Below are 26,313 nucleotides of genomic sequence, written 5' to 3'. Positions count from 1 at the left end.
CCCATAAACCAAACCAAACCAAAGACAGGGGAAGAAACACGCAAACAATCAAGCGCTGACTATCAACTGAAATTTTATTAGGAAAAACTCGTGCTTATAAAGGCTTCAACCCAGCAGGCACAGGCGCACAAAGCATGAAACACAACAAAACAACAAAAAAGCAAACCAAACCACAAGTGCGCATTAGCCTCACTGCATTGCAGCAGTACTCTCAAGATAGTCCAGTTCTACCTGATATAACGCCACCGAAGGCTTTGCAACGCACGGGATGCGCGATGTGGCGATCAGATACGCCTCTTCTATTTCTCGGCAATTCTGATTCCTGTGCCTTAAGACAACGTCGGCCGCCCCAAATCAGGAACACACGCGCTATCATTTTCTTTACTGAAGTCACGGCAATGTAGAGATAGATTAGATGAAGCGGGAGGAGCGTGCGCTGTCAGACATGCCAACAGATACGTGCCGTGCAACACGGGCGTTGTGTACAAAATACCCGTATCGTGTGGGAAAATTTCTTATGGGCATACTGGAAGGTGCCTCAACGTGCGCCTGAAAGAGCACGAGAGGTCGCGGGGGCATCTGCCGCTTCATCTAATCTATCTCTACATTGCCGTGACTGCAGTAAAGAAAATGATAGCGCGTGTGTTCCTGATTTGGGGCATGCCGACGTTGTCTTCAGGCACAGGAATCAGAATTGCCGAGAAATAGTAGAGGCGTATCTGATCGCCACATCGCGCATTGCGTTGCAAAGCCTCGGTGGCGTTACATCAGGTAGAACTGGACTATCTATGGAGTACTGTTGCAGTGCAATGAGGCTAATGCGCACGTGTGGTTTGGTTTGCTGTTTCTTTTGTTTTGTTGTGTTTCATGCTTTGTGCGCCTGCACATGCTGGGTTGAAGCCTTTATAAGCACGAATTTTTCCTAATAAAATTTTAGTTGATAGTCAGTGCTCGCTTGTTTGCGTGTTTTTTCTCCTGGCTTCGTTTTTCGCGCTGTACATAATGTTGAACCACCACGGAGGCTGAGGTAGAAGTCAGAAAAAAGCGATTAGAAGATTGGTGGCTCAAAAGCAGCGGAGTCAAGTAAGGTGTCAAGTTCAGGGTTCACAATTGTATTAAAAGAGAAATGCCAAATTTTGAGACAGAAATTGACGGGTCACTTACGCTCCACTTTAACGGTATGACGCGATGGGTTTAATGGGTGAACGCCCGTATATGCTGAATTGTTCATTTTCGGCTTTACATTCATAGATCCTTGAGAGTCCTCGTATTTTTCCTGGCGCTGTGGTGCTCCGATTAAGTGCGCCAGACTGTGTGAACCTCTTACGTCAGGTGCTAGGCCGGGGTTGTGTATGAGATCCCCCCTACCATGTGAAAAAGTCTATATCGGTCAGACGGGCCGATGTTTAAAGGATCGTTTAAAGGAGCGTCAGCTCTCGATGAGGTCTAAAACAGGGTCGATTTACCCCTGCACTGCGGCGCATTCCCCGAGGCTTCGCTCAACAAGCCGCGCCTGCCTTTCCAGCAAAAAAAAAAAAAAAAAACTTTTGACGAGAAGCAAAGATTAGGTAGCGCATGAACTTGCACGCCGACGCGTTTTCTATAAGAAAAGGTGGGGAGGACTATGTCAGTGACCCATCGATTAACTTGTAGGAAAAAGAAAGGCAGATTTTTTAACTGCACGTGGTCGTAGATGTGGCACTTCCGAGGGTATGAAACAGATTCCTGCTGTCGAAAAAACCTTGTTGTCCTTGTCTCTGTGTGTGCAGTACTCTGTTTAAATGTCTGACCGAATCAACAAACAGCGCTCTCTCTTAAAAAAGCGATGGCCGTCCACCAACCATTAACTTAACCGCTGTTGTATTTCACTATTGTACTTCTTAGACGTGTTTTAAGGCAAGCGCGGGCAACGTGGGAAGAAGACAAAATTGATTCGTGCTGCCAAGGACCCCGCATTTGTGAAGCGACCAGCGGTTGCGACGATAGCCTATATTACTACTGCATGAGCATGACGTGCAAGCGTGTCTGCGTAAGCAGCCGCGATCGCCATGTATCTGTTACAAGGAAAGGAAACTCCGTTCCTTTTGTGTCTGATGTCGGATGGTTGTCATCAAAGTAAATGGTTGCTCTCCACCTATGTCTTCTTTCTTAACAGCCACCTGCCACGGCGGTAAGTTTGTTCATAATATGATTGGCAGGTTGTGATGACTTCACGAGGTTGCGTCACATAGGTTGCTTCTCCGCGAATTTTTCGCACAGAATGCCGAGGACGCGGTGCCGGAGTTTCTGCCCAGCGGGAGCCTTAACGATTTTTGCGTTGATGCTGTTTACCTCATAAATATAAGCAGCCTCCACCCTGTTTCAAAGGGGACGCTGCTAATTTCCATGCATCGGCCTGTGCCTTCCCGTGCGGTTCTAAATAGCTAAGCCTGTTCTTGAAAGTGATAGAGGTAATACTAAGAGCCCATTTGAAAATTAATTTCGAAAGGGTGGCCAGCAGTGACAGTTACAAAATTACCCTCTAGAAGTTTGTGAAAGAATTCACTATTTCAAAAATTTTACCTCTTTATGGTCTCTATCGCGTACAGCACTGATCGTATTGGTATGTGATCGAAGCCAAATATTACCTTATAAATGTTTTTGTTTTCGTATTTTGCTGGCGGACAATGCTCAATAAGGCTGCGTATTTGGGTTACAAAACCAAACAAATCTGTAACCAAGGAGACCGCCTGCCCGTAAAAGATGTGATTTTAGCACAAGTCGCTTTCTTTACCGCACTTCACTAAGCTTAATAGATTTCTCGTTTAGAGGTCACTAGAACGCTGAATTAGAAATATTATAGCGCAAACAAGGACACGGACAAAAAAGAGAGGAAACACAAACAAGCGCTTGTGTGTGTGTTTCCTCTCTTTTTTGTCCGTGTCTTTGTTTGCGCTATAATATTTCTAATTCAGTATGAACTACCAACTCGCCCAACAGGAAGTTTTAATGTAGAACACTGAGGTATTTGCAAACGTCCAGTTAACCAGGTGGTTAGAGTGATTGCTTTCTTTATCTTGTTCGCTTTTGTTTCTTCGCAGATTAACTACAGCGATTACGGCTTGGACTTCAGAAGAAACCTAACGCTGGCAAAAAACGACTCTGGCAGATATTACACGGATATATTAACTGAAGAGAGCCTGTCAATAATTAGGAATCATCCAGTGGACAAGGTGCGTTGGAGTGATCTACACTGTTCGGAGCAGATATCCGGAGGACATCGTCCAGCTTTCTTGGCTTTCACTTTTAATTGTCAGCCAACTCTGGAATATTGAAGGTACTATTACGTTTCTGGGCGATTCGACGAACGACGAGCAAGCGGCGACACCGAAGGTTGTCTGGAGTGCCTTTGTTCTATCTCGGCAGCCGGGCAGGAAAGAGCGGTGCAGTGCTCTGCCGTGGCGTTTTTATAGCCCGCAGTATCAGCGTTTTTGATACGCGTCACGGTGAACAAGCAATCAGCAATACGTTCCGCGCGACAGAGGCTGTTAGGACCAGAAGAACTTAACAGTACTCTCTTCAATGTACTGATAGAAACAGTCTAAAGTCGCTGCGCGCGTCCAAATCTTGCCTTTAGATTTTGTTCTGCGTTCGCTCCGCGTAGTTAACAATTCCACGCGGAAGGTGTGGGGTGCTTTTTTTTCGGTAAATAGGCGAAAATACATGCATCCCGAGGAGGGACCTGCCGCTGTGTTGATTGTTACGATGCAGTTTTGTTACATGCCAAAAAATTACCTTCATTAACCACGTCCCTTTAAAAATAGCGCTTCTCCAGAATTTCTTGGTATATGTAATCGGGAAGCTCTATATATGATACGATTTCGACGCCTTGATATTTCGAGCTATGATGAATTATCAATTCGTACGCCTTTAACTGGCAGTTAGAAACACCTTCTTCGAGTGTCTGAACTGCTGAGTGGACTTTTGGAAAGACAGGAGTCGAGGACTCACGGATAATTTTAGCCGCGTGAGGTTGTTATTGCGCGAGCTACCTTAGTCAAAACATGAGCGTTTTTCCTCGTCTCCGGTGAAATGGAGCCATAACGCTCTGAATCGGCCGTTCGTATTGAATTCAGCGGCTGAGCGGCATTGGTTGCAGTAGCGTGGGAATAAATTCCGTCATGCTTCCTACAAAGAGGCAGGTTCAAGGTTACGAAGATACCACTAAAAAATGTTCTTCGCTGCCTGGTGACTCCCTCATGCATTGTTTTTCACAGGACGTGTGGTTTTGCGGCTGCTACAATTTTCCTATTGGTAGCATGCATGAATCGCAATCATGCAAGCTTTGTATGCCTTTAAAGTCTTTCGTGTCTTTTAGGAAAGGCATGAGATTTGCTTTTATAAAATCTGCAGGCGCTCGCATAGAGCATATTTTTCTGAAGCGTCCGTTATAACGAAACAGCTTTTACCCGTTTCTACGTTGATCGAAGCTTCATGAGTGTTCGGTAAAATGAGCCCTGTCTGAGAGGCTTCAGTTGAGCCTGACAGTGCCCTTATTTCACACTTTAGGTCCAGCCTACCTGTCTACGCCGTTAATGTTTCCTGTTATCTAATGCAGCTTTTGATGTACTCTTCATAGGTAGCTCTCATTACTATATTTAAAATTAGCACACCATAATGCACCGTGACACACATACACACGCTCGCACGAACTCGCACGCGCGTAGTCACATGCACTCACAAGGATACGCACGCACGCGCACGCACACACACACACGCGCACACACATGCACGCACACTCACGCGCGCACACACACACACAAACACACACACACACACACACACACACACACACACACACACACACACACAAACACACACACACACACACACATACACACACACACACACACAGACACAGACACACACAGACACACACACACACACGCACGCAGACACACGCGCGCGCACACACGCGCACGCGAATTTGACAGATACAGGAGGACTCACAAAGCTTACATCTGGACAGGGTGCTTGCTGTTAGAAAAGTGCTAAAATGCTTAATTACTACCATGTAAAGAAAAATCACTGAAAAATTTTCAAAGCGCAAGAAATGTAAATAGCAGGAAAACATAGGACACATTCAAATAAGTGTAAAATTATGCACATTTCCAGTGAGTGGTCCTATTAATAAGAAAAATTATGCGTGAGTGCAGAAAAACATGGAAAATAAGGTAGAGAGCATGAATGTTAGGTGATTGCCCCGCACTAATGTGTAGAGAATTCTTCAAATATGTTGCAGAAAAATTAATTGTGAATTTGCGGTTATTATATTTAGGTCCTGTAGTGAGAAAGTATCCTGGTCTGCGAAGCCAGTGAAACATCGAAGTTTCACTGGCTTCGCAGATTTACTCATCTAAATGTGAAGTGTTCGTTTCGTAACCTTGGGGATGATAAAATAATGAACCATGGGAGAGATTTCTTGAATGCCATGAGTATACAGTAACAATAGAAAACTGCATAAAATATTCCTCAAACTAAAAATGCATATGGCTTGATTCTGTTTCTGTTGTAGAGATAAGTGCGTTTTGGATTTCCCAAAGAAGAAAGCAATAATTAGTATAATAGCTATGAATCTAAGCATAGTTGAGGGAGATGAGAGCGTGTCCGTTAAAACAATGGCATACTTTAATAAGTACCCATAGACCATCTGAAGTTTGTTATTTATACGTGGTTTATGCAGACTGTTCGCGAGAAGGTGAAGTAACATTCAAAAAATAGACTTGCGAAAAGAAAATGATGCGTCCTTCACGACCGCAAAGACAGCATTGGCGCACTTTATAAAGCTTGGGAGAGACGTCGGTACTGAGGTATTAACAAAAATACGTAAATTATTTTTTTAATTCTAGATGCTAGCCACATGGTTAAATTTCGAAAACTGGAGCGGCCATCAGGACACCGAAGATCAATTTTTGGATGTCATCATCGTTATCATCAGCCTGCCTACGCCCACTGCAGGGGAAAGGCCTCTCCCATGCCCAAGGGCGTTTAATTCTTAAAAAAAGTACGTTTGGAATAACTCAAACGAATCCTTCCGAACTATCATCGGATAATCCGCCTTTAAAGTTGCCGTAATGCATAGTTTCTTTAATTTTGTTGGTTTATAAAATTATCGCTAATTCGCTTGGGAAAACCGAGCCCAAGACAAAATGATTACATGATATCATAGCAAACTTTGCTAGATATTTTGTCAGAGCCACGACGCTCTATTTTTCAGTGAATAGGCTAAAGAACGGAAGAATAGAAATAGGAGTGAGTTGTTGAATTTTTTGCGTCTTTTGTTAGAGAAGGGAAACATTGTTTGCTATTATTTAGTGCGGTAGGGAAGATGCGTGGCAAAATGATCATGTTGACAGTGTGAAATGCTATGGGATGAAATGTGATAATTTGCAAAATGCGATTGTCAGTCCTTTGGCGACAACGAAAAGCACTCATTCTATATTCTAAGAATATTGCGCTTGTTGCCTTGTCTATTCTGGAGCCGTGCTGGGTTAATGTCGAAGGTGGGCGGGTTTCGTTAGCCGAGTCTACAACGGACCAGTCAGAGACGGCCAATACTGAATCTCGCTTTGCTCGCCCATGGGGATGTTTTCGGTATTCATTGCACTTTGTTGTCACCATCTTAGCTTATTCATTGCGAAAACGGGCGGTATCTCTTGCGAAGCTGAGTCCTCGGTGTATAAGTCATCAGCGACCTTGAAATTCCCTGCACGCACCGGGATCACGGGGTTGGAGGCTAACTTCATCAGGAGGCTTAAGGGAACACAATTCAGGGTTTTTTTTTTAAGGTAATGCTTCGAGCGTAGAGAACGTCGTGAACTTGGACCGAAGTTCAGTTATCGCCCGATTCTGATTCAGTAAGTCCATGCTCAGGATATCGCGGGACCACTGCTTCAGGGCAACTAACTTCGCAGTAAACGTCCGTCCATAAATCTTTACTCATGCAGTGTATCTTGCCGACGGCGTATTTTAAAAGGCCTCCGGCGGTGCGGATTGGCGGGCCACCCCAAGTGTTCTCGACAACATTGACCAGATTGACTAATGGCCGGGAAGTTGGCACCTGTGTCCACCAAGGAAGTAACCGCGCGGTCTTAGATGGTCACTTCGAGGTTGATAATTCGGGTCCTGGTATACCACGTTGGCTTTGGAGGCAGGTCCCTGCTTCATCGGATGTACGGATAGTGGACGGCGCGTGTCGTCTTGGTAGTAGACGCCGATACGGCTTTGCTGAATAGTGTCGTCGTGTGCTTCGTCTCAGTGCGGGACGTCGTCCTCCTTGGAGGATCGTAGTATCATGCGAAGCAACCACTGAGGCGGAGATGGCAGCGCGAAAAGTAGCCCCTCCTGGACCGTCTCGCGGATCAGAGCACGCCTGCTTGTAGCCAGCTCACCGCATGGCTTGGAGAGACGATGTGCACCGTCCGCTGGAGCTGCCGACTTCGCGCATCCAATGTGTTCTCAGTCGTGATGCCAAACTGGTAAACTTGACAGTCTTCGGTGCATTGGGGACGCGGCTTCCCCGACGCAGCGACGGAGTTCGTGCGAAGCTGTTACAAGAGAGTATCTCCGCCGCGCAACAATCCTCGCATAAGGCCAGGGAGGTGGTGAGACGGCCAAAGTGAAGAAAAGTGATGCACCACTATTTCCTACCTTCTTCTTTTCTCGCATTTTAGGATTGGCAAGATGCAAGCATCGCATGATATATTTGACGTTGGCAAACACCATCTCATCTCGGTGCTGGATGCGTGCCTGAAAAATGGTCTGCGTTTTTTGGGGCTCTGCTGTTCAGCGTTGTCAGCTCTTTTATGCGAAGCATATTGCTAGAGCTACCACTCACGCCGTCGCCGTGGGACCCCCACGTGACACCGTGACGTCACACCACGTGACATCGGATGAGAGAGCCGGCCTCCACTTCGCGCCGTCGCCGTGGGACCCCTAGCCGTCACTCCACGTGACACCGTGACGTCACACCACGTGACATCGGATGAGAGAGCCGGCCTCCACCTCGCGCCGTCGCCGTGGGACCCCTAGCCGCCATACCCGCGCATTCCCGCGCATTTAGAACGCGCGTTCACACTCGGTGTAGGTGAAACGCTCGCTCCACCGGGCAGGCAGACGCGGCTTCCGTGGCAATCCAGGCGCTCACCCAACGCGCGTCTCGGGGTTAGTCGGCGTTCCGCTGTAGCCATGCCGTTGTCTTCCCCCACGACGAAGGCTTCTAGTGGTTGTATTAAAATGACCAAGTATTCAACCAAGGAAAGCCATGTATTACCAAGCCTAGCCACTAATATGCTTCGTATTCCCCAGGCTTAGCCAAGCTGAGCCTCAGCAATTTTTTTTAAACGGAACTCAAGTGCCCAAGGAAGCTATATAATTTTCGTACTAAGTCCTTCACGGGCCTTCTGAGGCGAAAATAAACGTAGTTAATTTTAGTGGCCCCACACGATGAAACTCGTTGAGCCGTACTTCGAGATTTGCACCTAGTGTACGATTGAAGTTAGGCGGCACTTGCGGCTGGTGCTTAATTACCGGAACTGAAGCTGGACGCTGGGCAGTGGCTTATATAGGAGATTCATTCTATTGTTGGGTCTGATCTGGCAGGGATCATAAGCCAGGCTTGATGCATTGTAGTCGTCGGCTGGCTTACCACAACGTTTCGGAACGTAGTCGGTTTCTTCCCCAGCAGCGTTGCTTGCAACAAGCAGATGATATTGAGTTGCTACACCACGGTTTCCAGAGCATCCGCAGGGGCAACCTCGCAGAAGGATATTGGTGAGCACTGTGTGTCACCACTGACACGAGAACCCACGTGTAGCCGCGCGTGGCTCAGCCGTGTACCGGAAAAAGGGGATCTTGCATGGTGGTTGACCCGATGCGGAGCGTTTGCACGTTTAAGCTCTTTCGGCTGAGGCAACACCATTATGGCTAGTGCTTCTGACCCGACCGGGGGAAATCCGCAGTCGCCTTGTGTTATCCTCCGCTGCAACTTTCAGATTCGTATCCTGTTTCGCGCAAATTTCCTGACTTCATTTCCTTTCTCGCTTTTTTTTTACTTTTAAGAGGTGGTTAGGGCTAAGTCTGAGTTACACCACATTTAGTAGTAGTTCGGTGTAGAGGTGGCTTGAGCAGGACTTGCTTGCAAGCTCCTGTCCCGTCCCATAGTTCTGCTCCATGGTGTGTGGCTGGCACCGTAGCCTAAAAGAAAACTGCCCCTTTCCAAAAAAGGAAGCTTTCGCAAAAAAGGGGCGGAACAAAGAGGAAGAATTTTTTCATAAAAGAAAAGTAACTTTCTTCAAATTTCCTGTCATTCATTGTGAAGCAGAAGGAAAACAAGCGTGGTTGTTATCCCCGTTCCTTGTACCGAAGTGCTTGACAGAAGCCTTGGGCATGGGCTCTAAGGTATCCAAAATGACTAGTTGCGACTTAATGCTCGAACTGGGTAACAACGTGCAATATACAAAACTCGCAAGCACTTTGTCCATAGGAGACACCCCTGCCTACGACACTTCATAAATATCTCTGAACACTGTCCGAGGCGTAATCTCATAAACTAATGTTGTCCACTTTAAAGAAAAAATATGCTTGAAAGCATTACAGACCACAATGTCATAGAAGTTCACCATATCAAGATCCGGAAGAATAACAAGGAAATGGACACGAAACACCTGGTCCTCAAAATTACAACACCAGCACCTTGCCTGTCACCAATTAATTGAGATACCTGAACAATTCAGCGTATCCCCACACCGTGGTGATGTTTCACTTGCCAGCGGTATGATTACAGCTCACAAATTTATCGCGGCCGCAAACCTTTTGCAAAATGGGCTTCAAAGGATCACCCATCCGAGAAATGTGAAGCCTCCCGCCCTGCGCGAATTGTGAAAGAGACCATGCTGCATACTCGAGGGCGTGTCCATACAAAAAAAAAATATCAGACTGTAAACTACCCCTGCCAGCATACCACTCAAAGAAGCAAGAAGGCTATTTGCTCTAACAAAAAACACTTTTGGTAAAGCTGAGATCTGGGCGAGTTGGTATGCATTCATACTGGTGAACAGCGCAAAAAGGCGGTACAGCGCTTGTCTTGTCGTTGTCCCGCCTTTTTGCGCTGTTCACCAGTATGAAAAATACATTCTCCTTCACCGCAAAAACTTACAGGTACTTTACCTACTGCATGCGTGGACGCGGCACAACACACCAGGCTTCGACGCCGAGGCCCCATGCAGTGAACCTGTGGGAGGGCCACCCGCGCCTTCGGATGGTAGAGCTTACACTCTACTTCGCCGATGTGGTACGCGGGCATGGCACAAACCACCAGGCTTCGATAGCCATCGAGGCCTCATCCCTCCCCTCCCCCCCCCCTCATCAAGCACACCTCCCCCCCCCCCCCCCCCCCCGCCAAACAGTAATAAGATATTTTTAGAATGCAGAATAGACTCCATTTCAATTTCCGTGCACAAAGATGCTAGACACATTGATTTACGCCTTGTCAGAAAACGTTTTAGTGGACCGTGCTTGCCGTTGCATCCAGGGAACGCGGCCGCCGCGTCCCGAGTGGAAGCGCATTATTTCGGCACCGGCAATTTTCCTCCGGATTTCCAGAAAATCCCGTACGTAGGAGAAATTTTGCTTCTAGTAGAGGGGTAACATCACCAGGTACCCGAAGATGGAGCTCTCGACCGGGTGGGCCAATGTTTCTGTCTTGAAGGCTGATTTATGTCTTCACCGCAATGGGGCCCCAGCTAGGCCTAACGCCAAGGAGCCGGCCTCCAGCGTTTTTCGCTGACGCCATGGTGGCCTCCGCTCGCCGGGGGTACAATCCTGTGGCAACGAAATGGTCGGAAGTCGTCACACACTCCCCGTTTTCGCCTGAAACCTTCACTGCGACGCTGGATATAGTGGATGAAGGCCTCTCGTCGGTGGAATTTCGTAAAAGCCAGCAACGCCTGAACAACTCGGCGGTTAGTGAACTTTCTATGAGTGCCACTCTTTCTATGCATCCGAATACTGCAAGGTCCAACCTTAAGCTCTCACAAACAAAGAGATCGGAGAAATGGCGGCCCACCGCTATGTCTCGACTCCACAAAGACCTCACGATCGTCATCACGGTCACAGTGACGATCTCCCTAAGGCGGCCATCCAGAACGGTGAGCTTGGTGCTTTGCTCTCCGCCTATGTAAATGCCTCATCGTTGTACGCTCTTAATATCTGGCTAATCTGGGACCAGAACATCATCATCGCAACCACTCAAGAGGGCAAGACACGAATGCGCTCGCTCGTGAGTTTAGACTTAATACTTCCAAAAGCCCCAACCCGAGGTCGGTCGCGCCAATGTGAACGATGAAGTCTGCGGGGGGGATGATTATGGCCCATGAGCAGGAAACTTCTGCCGCTGTGAAATCTTGACTCCAGTGGCGCGGAGGAGGATAGCCTTCATCGGCGAGCTGGGGAAGTCGACGATTGCCCTCCTCATTTTCGTGGGGCAGAGTACCGTGTTACTCGCACTATAACGGTGTGGTGACTGTCGTGTGGCACCATTGGTCGCCGTGCGATTTTATTCCCGAATCAAGACAATCGCTGCGGACACTGCAGGCAGGAAAACGGCCGCAGTCCTCGCAGACGGCAACATGGCGCCCCACGAGTGTATTCCTTCTTGCATCGTGTGCGGCGGCGGCCACATTACGAGCTCACAAGACTGCAAAGACAAACTCCGACGGCTGCAACAACCGGACAAAACCACCGGTCAACGAAACCATCATCGGAGTGCAGTGCCTCCAGGTCCTGGCACCGCTCCTAAAGTTCCCCAAATAACAACAGGTGATGCACGGTGCAATCGGGTCAGGCCACCGGTAGGCGCCTTGACCGGACGTACCCCAAAGCCTCCTCGGTCGATAAGCCCGAAGGCGTCACGTGGTCTAAGCCTAACGGCGTAACGTGGTCTAAGCCCGGGTTTTCGAGGGCCCTCTGCCAGGGTTGACAGATTGGGTTATTAAGACCTAAATTCGGCTACACTTTCTCCAAGTTGTCATAATTTCCCTTTTGGCTATATTGGCATTTTTGGGCTGCATTTCTTGCTGCGCGTATGTAAAAAAGCAAAGATAGTCCATGCAATCTGCTCTGTAGTGAGTGTGCTGCTTGAATTTTTTAGGGTCTTTCCATAAGGGGCTGATGCCACTCCACAGGGGATATTTTTTCAGTCGAAGGCGCTGTTAGCTGTACTAGCAAACTTGATGTGTAATATTGTTTAGTTTAGTTTAGTTTAGTTTAGTTTATGGTGTTTAACGACCCAAAGCGACTCAGGCTATGAGTGACACCGTCGTGAAGGGCTGCGGAAATTTCGGCCACGTGGGGTTGTTTAACGTGCGCTGACACCGCAAAGTACACGGGTGCAATATTGTGTAGGCCTCGGGACACACGGGACAAATGCCTCATGTGGTCAGCCAAGCAGCCTTTACACACAAATGAAAGCACAAAATGCGCACGTGTAAGGAGTGCCATTCACTGCGTACCCTGCAATGCGGCGACCCATGTGTGCCGCCCCCCCCCCCCCCCTTCTCTTCCCCCCTCAATGACTACATTGTATATAGCGCACTAAACTTATTTTAGTGCGAAACATTTAATTGGTTCACACATTCTCCTAATTAAGTAGCAAGAGTGCGTGGAAATGTACGCCGCCGTCCCCTTTGACGATGTCCTAAATAATTATTGGAAATATCGCTGAGGTGACGGCGGCAGTGTAGTGCTGTCCACCTTCTCGCACAGACACTTACCTGTTTCTGTGTGAAAAGATGGCTCAGCATAGCACCTCCGACGAGATCAGTCGTGAATCAGTGGGCTGCACTGCAAGCCCAATTTTAAGCAATAGAAACAAGAGAACACTGCTACGTTGTTACAGTAATAAGTTAAATGTACATTGATTAGCAAGGTTTACTTTTTGTTGAATTTCTAAGCCAACTCATGGATCAATTTCAGCGAATGAACAAGCTCCTTCGGTGCGAGGCCCCGGCCCTGTCTTGACAAATGAGGAAATAGTTTCTTTTGTGAAAGTAATAATGACCAGAGTGCTAATGCTTGGCATCACAGAACCTGTTAACATGGAATGGGCGCAGTGCAAGAGCGGACGGAATTAAACGGTGCGTGCCGCATAAGAAAAATTCAGGGGGGCACATTGCTGTCTTAAAGTGCTTGGTTTGGTTTACGGGGGCTTAACGTTCCAAAGCGACTCAGACTATGAGAGACGCTGTAGTGAAGGGCGCCAGAAATTTCGACCTCCTGGGGCTCTTTAACGGGAATTGACATCGCACAGTACACGGGCCTCTAGAATTCAGCCTCCATCGAAATTCAGCCGCCGGGGCCGGAATCGAACCCGCGTCTTTCGGGTCAGCAGCCGAGCACCATAACCACTGAGCCAGCGCGGCGGCTTAAAGTGCGGTGAGGCGAAAGCGTTTAGCGCGGTGTTGCTGCTTGCGTCACTGATGTGTGGTTAAGATGTTAAGCTTGGCATCTAAGAGTGGAACGCGACAGCGCCCTGCAACGCTGTCTTTACAATCTGCCCACCGGATTGTGAGAAAACTGCCCACCCAGGCCGGGGGGCATTTAAATTAAGGGTTAATAGGAATTAACTGGAAAGGTATTAACAGCTACTGACGGGAAGAGCAACCTGGGCCGCACAAGGGCCACCGGTGGCACCACCTGCTATGCCAGGGCAGTGGCGCATCGCTTAACCGCTGCAGCACTGCGCCAGGAGTGGTTTGAGGGCTCCGAGGGATCTATGAATGTAAATGAGAGAATGATCAATTCTGTATAAATGGGAATTAACCCATTAAATATATCGCGTCATCCCCTTGAGGCGGAGGTTGAGTGTTGTTTCCAAGGTTTTGCAGATGATTGCGTGATTAAAGGAAAAATAGTTAATCCAAATGACATGCATGTTCTGCAATTCTTCAACTCAACTAACTGAATGGTGCCAAATATGGACAGGTACAGTACTATGAATAAAAGTAAATATTTAAGATTTTTAACCAGAGTCGAACCGCCCCTCAGTCTGTATACATTCAGTAACTACCCGATTGGAGCAGTTCAGAATACCTGGGCGTTTATCTGCATTCGAATGTAACCTGGGACAAGCAAACAGAGCACATAAGAAAGCATTTAGGGAACATGGTCGTCCTGATAGGGTCATTGGTGCTTGCTGACAACGATACTTTAAATCACGTATACACAAATCTTATCAGAACTTCACAGAACTTCAATTGCATATGCTTCACTGATATGGCACCTTCACCAGGACAATCTTACTAATCTTCTTAAGTCGTTCCGAAACAAAGCAACAAAGTTTATCACCTCATCTTACTGACGTCATCAAAATGTATCTGCATTGAAGTATTCTCTAGACCACCGAACACTGGCAACAGCCAGAAAACATGCTCGATTATCAATTAGAAGAACGTCAGTTTGGGCTAGATGGTGCATTATTTCAGACAGAAATGGTAATAGCGCTAAAGTAAGATGTACACAAGAAAAACTGCACCGGATATGCGCTAATTTCATCAGAGTGTACTTACTGCAAAGCCAGCAAATATATAGAAAACTTAAGGTATGCGCAAAAAAACCGATACAACAAGGCATCAACAAAACCGTCCAAGGTTTTTTCGCGCACGCCTTAAATTTTCTATATATTTGCTGGCTTTGCAGTAAATAAAGTCAGAATAAGTTAGCGTATGTCCGGTGTCTGTCTTTCTTGTGTACGTCTTGCTGCAGCGCTATTACGATTTTTGTCGCTTATCATTTTTTCATACATTTTGCATTAGTAATCTATCCTATCCTCAAGTGAATATCACACCGACCCACTCCTCCCCCCCCCCTCCCGGTTTCATGACTCCTTGGTCATGCACATAAACTCTGCCTTGTGTTTGCCCACACAAAATATACCAAAGCTCACCTCTCGTTCTGGCCATAAGTGAGTAGAATTCTTTTCTATTCAGCATCGTGTCATTGGCGAACTTCCTGCATTTTCAGTCTACTTTATTATATTTTATTTACACCCGTCACACGTCTCAATATTTTCTGCCCCTTAATTTTGTTTTTTTTTGTTCTTTCCTGCTGAGTGCTCAATCTAATATCGTTTGATCACGTATTTCATGTAATATTTTAATTTTTGTCCCGTGTAGACGTGTTGTACTGTTAATTTTTTTCTTTTTATAAAAATGCTTTGGTCCTTTGTTGTTTTATATGATCCTGCTTCTTCGTCATCCCCCCTGAATAAAACTGGCGGAAAGAGACGCACGAGCACCCCTAAATATCGGTAGTGTCGTGAATATTTTCTTGCGAGCACTTCCGAGTACTCTTCTTGCGAGTGTGCCTCTGAGTACTCAGGACGTTCTATAAATAGGGTTCAGTAATATAGGTATTGAAGCCGAATTATCGCTTGCTAATTATTTTATAGCGCGGTGTTAATTCTTGCCAAAAAGGACTCAGTAGCTGGAAATTGCTGTTCATACACTTGCATGGCATTCAATGTTTGAAGTGGAGTTGAATAATGGCGCCTATAACGGCACACGGCTGACGCAGAACGTTGATTACCACCGCAGCCGATGTTCCTGTATGTTACACACTTCGCTCCACATTACGGCACCGTGAGAGACCCCCTGCAGGCGCCGCTTCGGTACTTACAAGGTTACGACTTTATTGGCCACCGAAACCGTACCATTTATGCAGGTAAGTAACCTTTCAAGGGCAAATTTATTTTGGTGCCATTCATCATCAACGTCATCCATCCTAAGAGGCCAAATGTAAGACAAGGCATGTCTATCCAACTAACCATGTCCTGTGCCAGCTACGAGAACCATATCCCCGTAAACTGCATAACCTGCTCAACCCGTATGACTTTTTGCCGCCTTCTGCCACACTTGCCTCCTCTTCGAATCGCCTCGATTGCTCTCAAAGATCAAGGATTATTTTGTCTTCGCATTACGTGCCCTGCTCTTTTCAGACGTCACTCCCACTATATGCAGCGGATAAAACAATTGGTCGCCGGTTCTTGGATTTCCGATGCGTAGCAGCCTACGACCAACAGGGGTTCCTTCGCGCTGATGAGAACAGCCTTGACGACGACACTCACTCCAGCAGCACGAATTGTGTTCTTGCCCTTGCCATCGCATTTTTTCTCCTCTCCTTCGTCTTCCAGCACACCGGCGTTAAACAGTTGAAGCTGCCTCGGTATTACTAAAAATCCGGAGGGCTGCACGTTCTAGAACGTTTGCTAATATTAAACCTTGCACGCTGATATAATTAAAACAACGACGACCGGAAACAAACAATCGCAAGATCTACGTTGCTTGGTGGGAACATGTTTAGCGCGCAGGTCCTGAAATGTCCCGAAATTTTTCCGGAGCAATGAACAACCACAATGTCTGGCAGCTGAGGCTGTCCTTGCCGTGCATGGCCGTATTCCTTTAAAAAAAAGTTACTAGCCCAACGTAGCGTAGTATGGTGTTGCGAATTTTATTGAGCTAATTAATAGATTGATTAAGAGAACTAACAGGCGACAAAAGCTACGAAATCGAAGTGAATGTTTCTTTAGTGCATTCATTTTTCCCGCATGCCTTGATTAATCGTAATTACAGTGTTTGTACATGGTAGCTTAGTCCTGATCACGCAAGTACAGCTTTCTAAAAATAACCAGGCAACGAAGTTTACTACTTAGCCCTGTAGGCAAGCCCTTATGGCACCCCTTGGGTTTAAATTCGTCAAAATAGGGAGATCCTTGCACTTACCTTGCAAGACCTTCTGGTCTTTAGGAGCCTAAGGACCCAACTGTACGACTCACAAGGAAACAGCGCTGTCTGGTGCCTTTAGCAAAAGTGATGACCTCCTGGAGATGTGGATGCGAGTTTCAAAATGAAAGGCAAGTTTTTCACCGTAGTGTAAGCAGACACCTCGTCTTCTAACATACCAATAATGGTTTAATTTCATGGTGCCACCTCTGGAAAGCGATCCCACTTTCACGCGTAAAGTGCCAAAATAAACTCAATCTTTTATACTCGATTAATTGCGCAGGCAGCACTGAATTGTTAGCTTTGCATATTCGTTACAGGTATGGTGTCCGCACTTGACGAGTCTGTGGGGAACATTTTCGCCGCTTTGCAAGAACGAGGGATCCTGGACGACACATTTTTTATTTTCTGCTCCGACAACGGCGCCGCCGCTACGTTTTATAGCGCAAACGCTGCATCGCCCTGGCCCTTGCGGGGCGAAAAGTTCACACTCTGGGAAGGCGGCGTGCGCGTTCCCGGATTCTTATGGACCCCAAAGAAACTCTGGACGGGTGCCGGATCCGAATACAACCACTTCTTCCACGCTACTGACTGGCTGCCTACGCTTTACGAAGTGGCTGGTAAGTTCACCTTATGCACTGTCCTTATCTCCTGCTTTGATTCCTGGGTGTTAGATCAGCGGTTTCCGTGCCCTATTTTAACTTTAACTGAAAATTTATGGAATTATGAAGGCCGCTGTAGCTGTTATAGCTAGCAGGTATTTTTAGTGAAACACAAGAAAGGCATGTTGTATATATGTAAATATCCAGGCAACAGGAGCGGAGTGATTTTCTTGTTTAGTCTGACCATTGTCCTCACTTGATATCATTGTCCCTCTGGAGAAATGTGGACATTATGTGCTGCCCGTAGACAATTTATAGGATTTTCGCAATGTCTTTTCGACGGTCTGGTTTCGCATTGCTTGAATTACTGATAATTGGACGGAGTCAAATACCAGTAGTATGTACGAGGGTGGATATGTTCTGCGCATTTCTGCATAATAAGGTCGATGATGAGAATATTGTCTGTTGTCGCGTCCTCATTGTAAAGCAGGTTTCTATGCTGTTCACAGCGCCCAACTTGCACGGTATGCACAGCGCCAGGAGAACATTGGATGGTGACAATATTGAGAGTGCGCTTTCATAACTCTGCCTGGCAAATTATTTCTGGCGGTACTATCGCGCTTCATTTTTTTAAAGCCGCCCGAGACGTACATCACCTTAGACAGGCCACGTGAGGCTAATAGCAGCGAGGGACGTTCTTATCATGCATGCACCTTTCGTAGCTCACAATATTGTCATTTTTTATTGAAGCCACGTTGCTATCACCGGTAGAGTTTGGTTGCGATAAGTACAACCGCAGCGCATCCTTGTTGGCAGTACAGGTTCCATACAATACGCAATTGTACAAAAAGCGGTAGTGTTGAGAAAGTGGCCCTAGAACAGAGATTCCTCTGCACACCATCTGCGATGTCGCAGGGAGTGTTTAAAAGCCTTTTGTTTTTAGGTGGCCGTGGATGAGGTTCTTATGATCAAATGGAACGTTGAACGGGCCTGAAGGGCATGAGTGAGCACGAAGTCCATTCCAGGCCAAGTGTCGTATTCTAGGCTACACGACGCAGTCCATGCTGCAAGCACCCTGCCTACTACTTTCCTGCCAGCCGCGCGTACACTCGTCGTTTGCATTTCATTTCATCCACCACGCACTCAGAAGTTAAAACATAGCAGTGCCGTCGATCCAGCCTCGACGATTGGCAAGCAAGCGAGTCGCTGTATCCACAGTCGCTGAGCTGTTCTTTTTAAACTCGGTTTATTAATGGAGGGCACAATATCTCCAATGGAGAGTTTCCTTTCCTAACTGTGCCGTTATTCTTCTGCTGTGGGCGTACCAACCGGCGTGGGCAAAAAATGTGTATTTCTCTTACGGTAAATGCAGAAAGCGCAAAAGATAGAATATAGAAGGAATAATAGTCCTCCTGATCCTTGTACTAGCTATTAGTGCTGTTGAAGAATTAGCTGACATTAAATGTGATATCAAAGGGCTGGACTAAGTTAGGAGCACAAAGAAAGGAAATGCAGTGTTATAGGGCGGGCGCGTATATTATAGTGTCTCAGCGGACAGACGAGGAGTACCGTGTCATTACAGATCAATGAGGATAAAGCTCTCAACCTAACGAAGTCTACAGTACCAACAAAAGGGCGGCAATTATCGTAAAGTGAAAATGCACTGCACTGTAGTGAGGGGCAACTTCAATCACTAGGTAGGCGAGATGCAGGCAGGAGGACCGGCAAGTAGGTAGTTAGGGCATAAGATGTAGGAATAAAAGTTCGGAGCTATTAGTAGAACTAACAAAACGCCATAATTAGAGGATTTTGAATATCTTCTTCTGGAAACGGGAAACCCTTAAATGAATGCGAAAGAGCTCGCACGCCAAGACTAAATATGAAAGAGACCATGCTCTGCGCGCATTCTGACTGCGTGCAGGATGTGGAGGTGCTCGGACTGCGTGCAGGATGTGGAGGTGCTCGGTAAGGTGAGTTGCAGTGATCACAAAATGGAAGGCTCTGGAATTAGGCTAAACATTAAGAGAGAACGGAATACACCAGTACACAAGAAAATGTCCATCAATGTATAAGCGGTAAGATGGAAAGTAGAGTAGTTAAGGATATCGCTTCACAACAGATATTTCACTTTAACGCGATACCATTAAGGAGCCCATGTGGCAGAAATTCTGGCGCTGTCGTCGGTGCTGTTAGCCGTTAGCAAAAACCCGCGAGAACCTACTGTGACGAGCAACCTAGATATCAAGTGAGTCACTTAGATCGGTCAGTAGCACTACCGGAGGCAGCACCTACCATCGGAGAGCAGTGGTGACTCATTTAACCGCTGCACCACTACGTCAGGAATGATGTGAGAACCTCCAGAGACCTATGAATGTATATTAGAAAAGGATCCACTCCGCAAATTACATTTATTTCATTTTTGTTTACATCATAAAGACCCAGAGAAATGCGAACTATTTTCGCTTCAGTAGAGTAGAGTACATGGCATATAGCGAACCTACAGCATACTGAAATAATGGGATATCAATTTACACTCTGACACTTTAAAAACAAACATAAGGGAAAGAAAAAATAACCAAATATTATATAGTATCTCATTTGTATCATTCATATAGAAATAGCTATTGCGGGAACCAAGCTTTAATAGAACGCAGGCTACAATTTTCTAACGGTACGCTGCCAGTACATATGGCATTTAAAAATTGTGGCATAGTATAATACATATGATACCGGACTGAAGTAGTACAACTTGAAAGAAACCAATACTATTGCAGTCGAAATAGGCAAGTAGGAGCAATTACGTTTTAAAATGCTAATCGCAAAAACATTTGGTGATTAACTCATTGACGATATTGCGCCTTCCGCTTAAGGCCGGCCTTAAGTGTGTCTTCCAATTTTAAACCGTGCATGACGACTGCGGGGTTAAGAAGATTAATGGTAACCTCTCAAATCGCATCACCGAGAGCGCAGTCAAAGTTGAGAGTAGAGTGGCTGCGCAGGATATGGGAAAGCTGTCAGTATACGAAACATCTATCGTCGAAATTTCTCATATTTCTACGTATAAATCTGCTGTAGCCAACCTGCTGCTGTCATAAACTCGAGAATCCTTAACACTGTCATCTTTTTTTTTATGGTTGTTCCGCTTGTTCTATATGCGAGCATGTTACTGCCTTTTGAACGTGATTTTTCTGGTCGTTTTTCTTTTTCTTGTATGCTGCTGCTTTTTGTTGTTGTTTTTATTTTGCGATATGCGCTGTTAATTTGCTAAATGTTTTGACGTAACCTGTTTGTTCGTTTTTTCAGTGAGCTTCATTTATGTCTAATTTTTAAGTGTATTTACATCTGTATTTTTTGTTGCACTTTTGTGTGTAACCCTCTCCCTTCTGTAATGCCCTCTGGCCCTGAGGGTAATGAAATAAATAAATAAATAAATAAATAAATAAATAAATAAATAAATAAATAAATAAATGTAATATATTGTCACGTTGTAGTGACGACAATTGACAATCCAGCAGTCAGGAAAACAGCAGCAAGCCTTGCAAACGAAGCTCTTTATTTGGGCTGACTTGCGGCCGCAAAAGAACTGAATAACTCGGCGGCGGCGTAAGCAACAAACGTGCTCGTCAGTCGTCGAACTACGAATGCCCGCTGCTCGCGGCACCGTTCAAATTAAAGCCGGCAAAGAAACTTCGAGATAACAGGCCGAGATCATCTAGAGTAATCTAGAAACACGTAGATGCAGCTGTTCATGGCTGTGAACGATCGAGATTAGTCCGGTCGCTTCTCGCGTCACGAACAAAAATGATAACACCCCTTTTGTGCGGCCTTGCGCGAACGAACGGACTCTACAGTGATACGTGGCAATATAGAACCCCCCAAAATATCAATACATCTATTTCTCTGTGAAAGAATCGATGTCTCAGAACTGTAAATATTAATCAATAAGCGCAAGATAGCTGGCATAGCAATGTATAATATTGAGAGAATGGACGAACAGAATGTGCTCTAAACAACAGAGGTAGCATAAAAGCGGCCAAGAGGAAACTAGACATTCGCAAAAATCAGTTGTATCCCCTCAGAGACAGCATGGCACTGTCATTAAACATATGTATCAGATAGGGCCTTCGAGCATTTCTTCTCAGCTTTGTACAGTAGCCGAAATAATGGAGATGATAAGGACGTATGAATGACGTATGGAGACGATAATGACGTATGACATCCTGCCGGTAAAGATAAATAAAGCTAGCTTTATAACCTAGCGCGAAGCGGGAAGGCATCTGGTGAGGATGTGGTAAGTGCAGGTCTGTTGAAGGGAGATTTTGCTCGAGAAAGTGGCCTTCGTGTATGCGGAACACTTCGCGACCTAGAGTATACGAGAATCTTAAGAAAAGGCTAACATTTTGAAAAAGGGTCATTCAGGAGAAACAGGCTTGCAATTTTTGCTATTAAAGCGTTTGCTATCGTCAAAAAAGTGCCCCATTGTTTTTCTATGGTAGTCTCAACTACTCGATGCAAGCGAAGGACAAATATAAAAGAAAAATATTTTGGTGCACATCGGATGAACGGGCCATTATCTTCAATCTTTCTATGACAGTACCTTACAGTGTTGCAGTATGAAAACTTTATGCCCAAAAATTCTCTACTTGATCCAAGCAGAACCGGACACCTCGCAGAATAAAAGCATATAAGACGTTCAACTTCTTTGCTTTTGTCGCACTTCTGATTTTCTACTGGCTTCCTCAATCAAGGAGTCAAACTCATGAATCAAGCTCATGAAGCTTCTAGGGACATGTACAGTCTTTGTCAAAAGTTTGGAGCCCAGGGGGTTCACTTCCAAGCTTTATATTGGGACTCCAGGAGCATTTATGGAAGTCCTACCTATTGCAGGAGACAGTACCGGAAATCTTCTCATGTCCAGGAAATTTGGAGCGCTAGAGATCCATTAAGAACGACACAGTGTGGCTCAAAAGAAAACCCCCTGGGCTCCAAACTTTTGACAAAGGCTGTACTTGTTGCCATCAATTTTATGCGCATGGCGCTGTGACTTAGCATCTGGCATCCGCTCCTAGAAATTGCTGTCAACGCTTCCATGTTTTTTTCGAAATTGGCCGCTGAGGGGAACAGCTGTATTTCGTAGTTTTGGTGTTTTTGAATAGCAACTCTCGTTGCCGTGAGAGCGGGAGCTTTGTGATTAGAACGCGGTGCCTTATCGATACAGTACAACTTAAATTATCCTCTGTCTGCTTTTATTAGACAACGAAGTGGACTCCAAGCATCTGAAAAACTACACACCTATCAGCCGACTGTCCCTACAGAAATTCTGAATTTATAACCAGCACCTATGTGTATGATCTTTACAGGCAGCGAGAAAGCATTTTTTATGGAAATGTTTTGCGCACTCAACGCACAGGACGAGCAACACACACACACACACTCACACACACACATGCACACACGCACGCACGCACACACACGCACGCACGCACGCAAGCACACACGCGCACACGCACGCACGCGCGCAAACACGCACACACGCGCACACACACACGCACACGCACACACACACACATACGCACGCACACACACGCACGCACACACACACACACACACACACACACACACACACACACGCACGCACGCACACGGGTGCAAACTTCAACTGAATTTTATTGTGGGAGCTACGCATATGTAAGCTTTCACAATCAGAAAATCAGCTAGGCAAAATGCAAAAACAAAAATAGCAAGAACTGCGCAGCCAAACGTGCTGGAAACCAAACGGGGAAGCCTTAGTGGAAACACTAGCAATCATGCAGGCTACACAATCAAGGTGTTGAAGATACATGCTAAACATCTGGAAACAATATCTATGTCGGCTTTACAGCCATCATAGTCCTCCTTACAGGAAGAGATACAGTCTCAATAGGAATGGTGTCAAAAAGGGAGACGCATAATTCTCTCCTGTCATTCACCGCGTATTTTCAGGAGGCATTCAGAGAACTGAATGACCAAGAATTTGGGATAAGAATTGATAGAGATTACCTTAGGTTTCTGCTAGCCGCTAGCTGCATTGCCTTGATAACTACCCCAGGGGGACAAACTGCAATGCATGATCAAGAACCTAGAAAGAACCAGCTGAAAGGTGGGCTTAAGTGTTATGCAGAAACATTACGCAATATTCAACAGCTTCATAAGAGAAAAGATACTTAGATACGAGTTGACGGGTTGGAAGTTGTGAGGTTATACATCTATATTATACTCGGGTAGTGACCGAACATCCGTATGGTGAGAGTGGATTAACGAGGAGAACCACTATGCGGTGGAGGTCCGCTGACAGATACTCAAAAGTCATGAAAGGCTGTTTACCACTATACCTCAAGAAGAAAGCCTGTAACAGCTGTTGCTTACCGGCTGTTAGGCTGAACTTAAATGGAGGTCAGCGCAGCCAGTTGTGGAAAGCAAAATGATGTTTACCTTTAAGAGGCGTTTTTCGTCCTGACGAACAGAAGGGAGCTTGTGTAGGGCATGTCATGCGAATGCAAAAAAAGTCGAACGTCTGAATTCTTAGAGATCGCAAGCAAAAGCAGGGGCGGCGTTTGACGCATTAAGGTTTCCGCGGCTTGCTCGGAATAGCGTTAATTACATAGATACGGGAGAGGCCTTTGCGTTGCAGACGGCATAGTTGACCTAATGATGATGATGATGAATGGCCTAACAAAACGTAACGAATTTGACCCCGCCGATGCGCGTGAGCAGCTTTCAGCAGATTTTCTTATGCCGTTGTGCAAATCTGTGACCCACCGTTTCCACGAACTATGATTCACATAGGTGGGGACTTGTCACGGCTGGCTGGAATCGACGGCGTCAGCCACTTGCAGTCTCTGCAGGATCCCGGGAATGCTGCACCCCGAAGCGAAGTCCTCCTGAACATAAACCCAATTGATAACAATGCGGCTATAATCCAAGACCGATATAAGCTCATCTTTGGCCACTTTCCGGGTGGTGTGTCGCACTGGATCAACATACCCGGTGCACGAGAGCCTGCAGCACAGGAGGCTGAGCGCGCACGTCAAAGTTGCCAGAGTTCTCAGGCTTACAAGGTTTGTAACGACGTAAAAATACAATACACATGAAGGAAAATCTACGAGGAACTTTAGCGGCTGAAGTGGTGAAAGGCGAAAGCCTGAGTGCTGCATTCTGCTACGCGATTGTTCACTGTACATTTTGTTGGTGCATTAATTAACTGCCAATTAATGACGCTTAAGCTTCGCCTTTAGGAGCGGAACGTGACAGCGTGTTGTAGCGCTGCCACGGAGTCCATGGAACGCCACCACCCGTTCGGCGCGATGCGTTGCCCTTTGAACGCAACGCTTTTTGAGGAAAGGAAATGGGGCTTTAAATCTCCGTCATCTCGGTGGACACCTGAGCCGCACCGTACAGGAAGGGAGGAAGTGTGAGTGAAAGAAGAAAGAGGGGCCGTAATGAAGAAAGTGAAAATTGTATTTGAGGAAAGGACATTACGCAGTAACTGTCTCACATATCTTAGTAGACACTAGTCGAAAATTGTGTTTGAGGAAAGAAAGTTGAGCAGTAACTGCCTCACATATTTCGGTGGACACCCGTCAAAATTCGGGCGCTGTGACGTCACGACAATTTCGACCAATCTGAAACGCGGACAAATACGCCTTGCTCGTCGGTAAATTGGTTTTTGAGGAAAGGAAATGTATCTGTCTCTCATATCTCGGTGGACACCTAAACCTCGCCGTAACGGGAAGGGACGAAGATTAAAACCCGGCAGTATTAAAACACTTCGATCCCGCGTTCACTGGCAGGTGCAAACACTGTGGCGAGGTGGCTGACACCTACCACATGGTTTGGGCTTGCCAGCGCAACTCAGCTCTCTCCCCCCACCCCAACCCTACCAGAGAGGAATGGGAGGCGGCCGTGCTTGGCTGCTCGGACCTTCAGGCCCAAAAGGCTTTGGTCGAGAGGGCTAAGCTGGCGGCTTCGACCAATGGGGTCCCGGAATAGGGACTCCACCCATTGCGGGGCTCTTTAAGAAAGCCTCACCTCTTTTATTAAATAAAGGCTTTTCATCATCATCATTATTCATTCAAAACCATCGAGCAGGCATGACGGAGCGGTAGCGTGCTCGACTCGCACTCCCGGAGACTGGGGTTCGATTCCCCAGCTCGGCTAATTTCCTACTCGGTTTTCTTTATTTATCTGGTCTGACTAGAAAGGTTAATTAGACTAATTGGTTAAGTAAGCAATTGACTAAACTCAGTTAAACTTACTTGGAGCATCACTATACGATCCCTTTAATAGGTTGCATGGTTAGTAGCCAAAATACAATTAGCCCCGTTTGAAATTCGCGCACTGTGACGTCACGACCGTTTCGACCAACTGAAAAGCGTGACATTTCTGTCGACAGTTCCTGCTTACAACGATGAGGCATTAAGGAGACGCGGCGTCTGGTGGTGTGGCGGGTGTGCTCCGCATGAGCTCCCGCGAACTTGATCGACAACGGAAAATATTGAAGGCGGAGGACTCTGAGACTTCAATAGCCGTTTGCCGGAGCAACGGAGCTTCGAAGGGATACAAGTTTTTGATGGTAGGCCCGTTTTCATGATTTTATCGCCATTTCTGTGCGGCCTCGTAGGAGCCGAGCGCTAAGCCTAGCGTTCGACCAACCATCGCAACGTGGTCGGGGACTCCCCGACGCACGCAAGATACCGGAGCTGGCCGAGGTGGCAATTGATGAGAAGGAACGAGAGGAGGATTGCGTCGAGATGACGGCGCCAGAAGATGAAGCAGAAAAGTCAGGTTTTCAAACCGGCTGGTTTAAACGAGAAGCAAAAGGTATATACCGGATGAAGATGGCGGCAACAGAAATGCGC

The 26,313-nt window shown here is 46.4% G+C and overlaps 1 protein-coding gene across 1 annotated transcript in view; it reads left to right on the top strand.

Moving 5' to 3' along the window:
* LOC149343942 (arylsulfatase B-like) overlaps nt 1-26,313 on the top strand; it is a 65,258-nt gene that overhangs the window by 22,564 nt on the left and 16,381 nt on the right. Inside the window, exons 5-8 of the mRNA XM_089547107.1 lie at nt 3,081-3,212; nt 15,630-15,756; nt 17,135-17,434; nt 24,242-24,513. Coding sequence (XP_089403233.1) covers nt 3,081-3,212; nt 15,630-15,756; nt 17,135-17,434; nt 24,242-24,513 — 831 coding nt within the window. The remainder of the gene's footprint in view (nt 1-3,080; nt 3,213-15,629; nt 15,757-17,134; nt 17,435-24,241; nt 24,514-26,313) is intronic.

This window comes from Amblyomma mixtum, chromosome 5, assembly GCF_055824585.1.
Source record: "Amblyomma mixtum isolate Tamu chromosome 5, ASM5582458v1, whole genome shotgun sequence".
Lineage (NCBI taxonomy): Eukaryota > Metazoa > Arthropoda > Arachnida > Ixodida > Ixodidae > Amblyomma > Amblyomma mixtum.
Note: the sequence above shows the minus strand (reverse complement) of the source record. Positions and strands in the feature narration are given on the sequence as shown.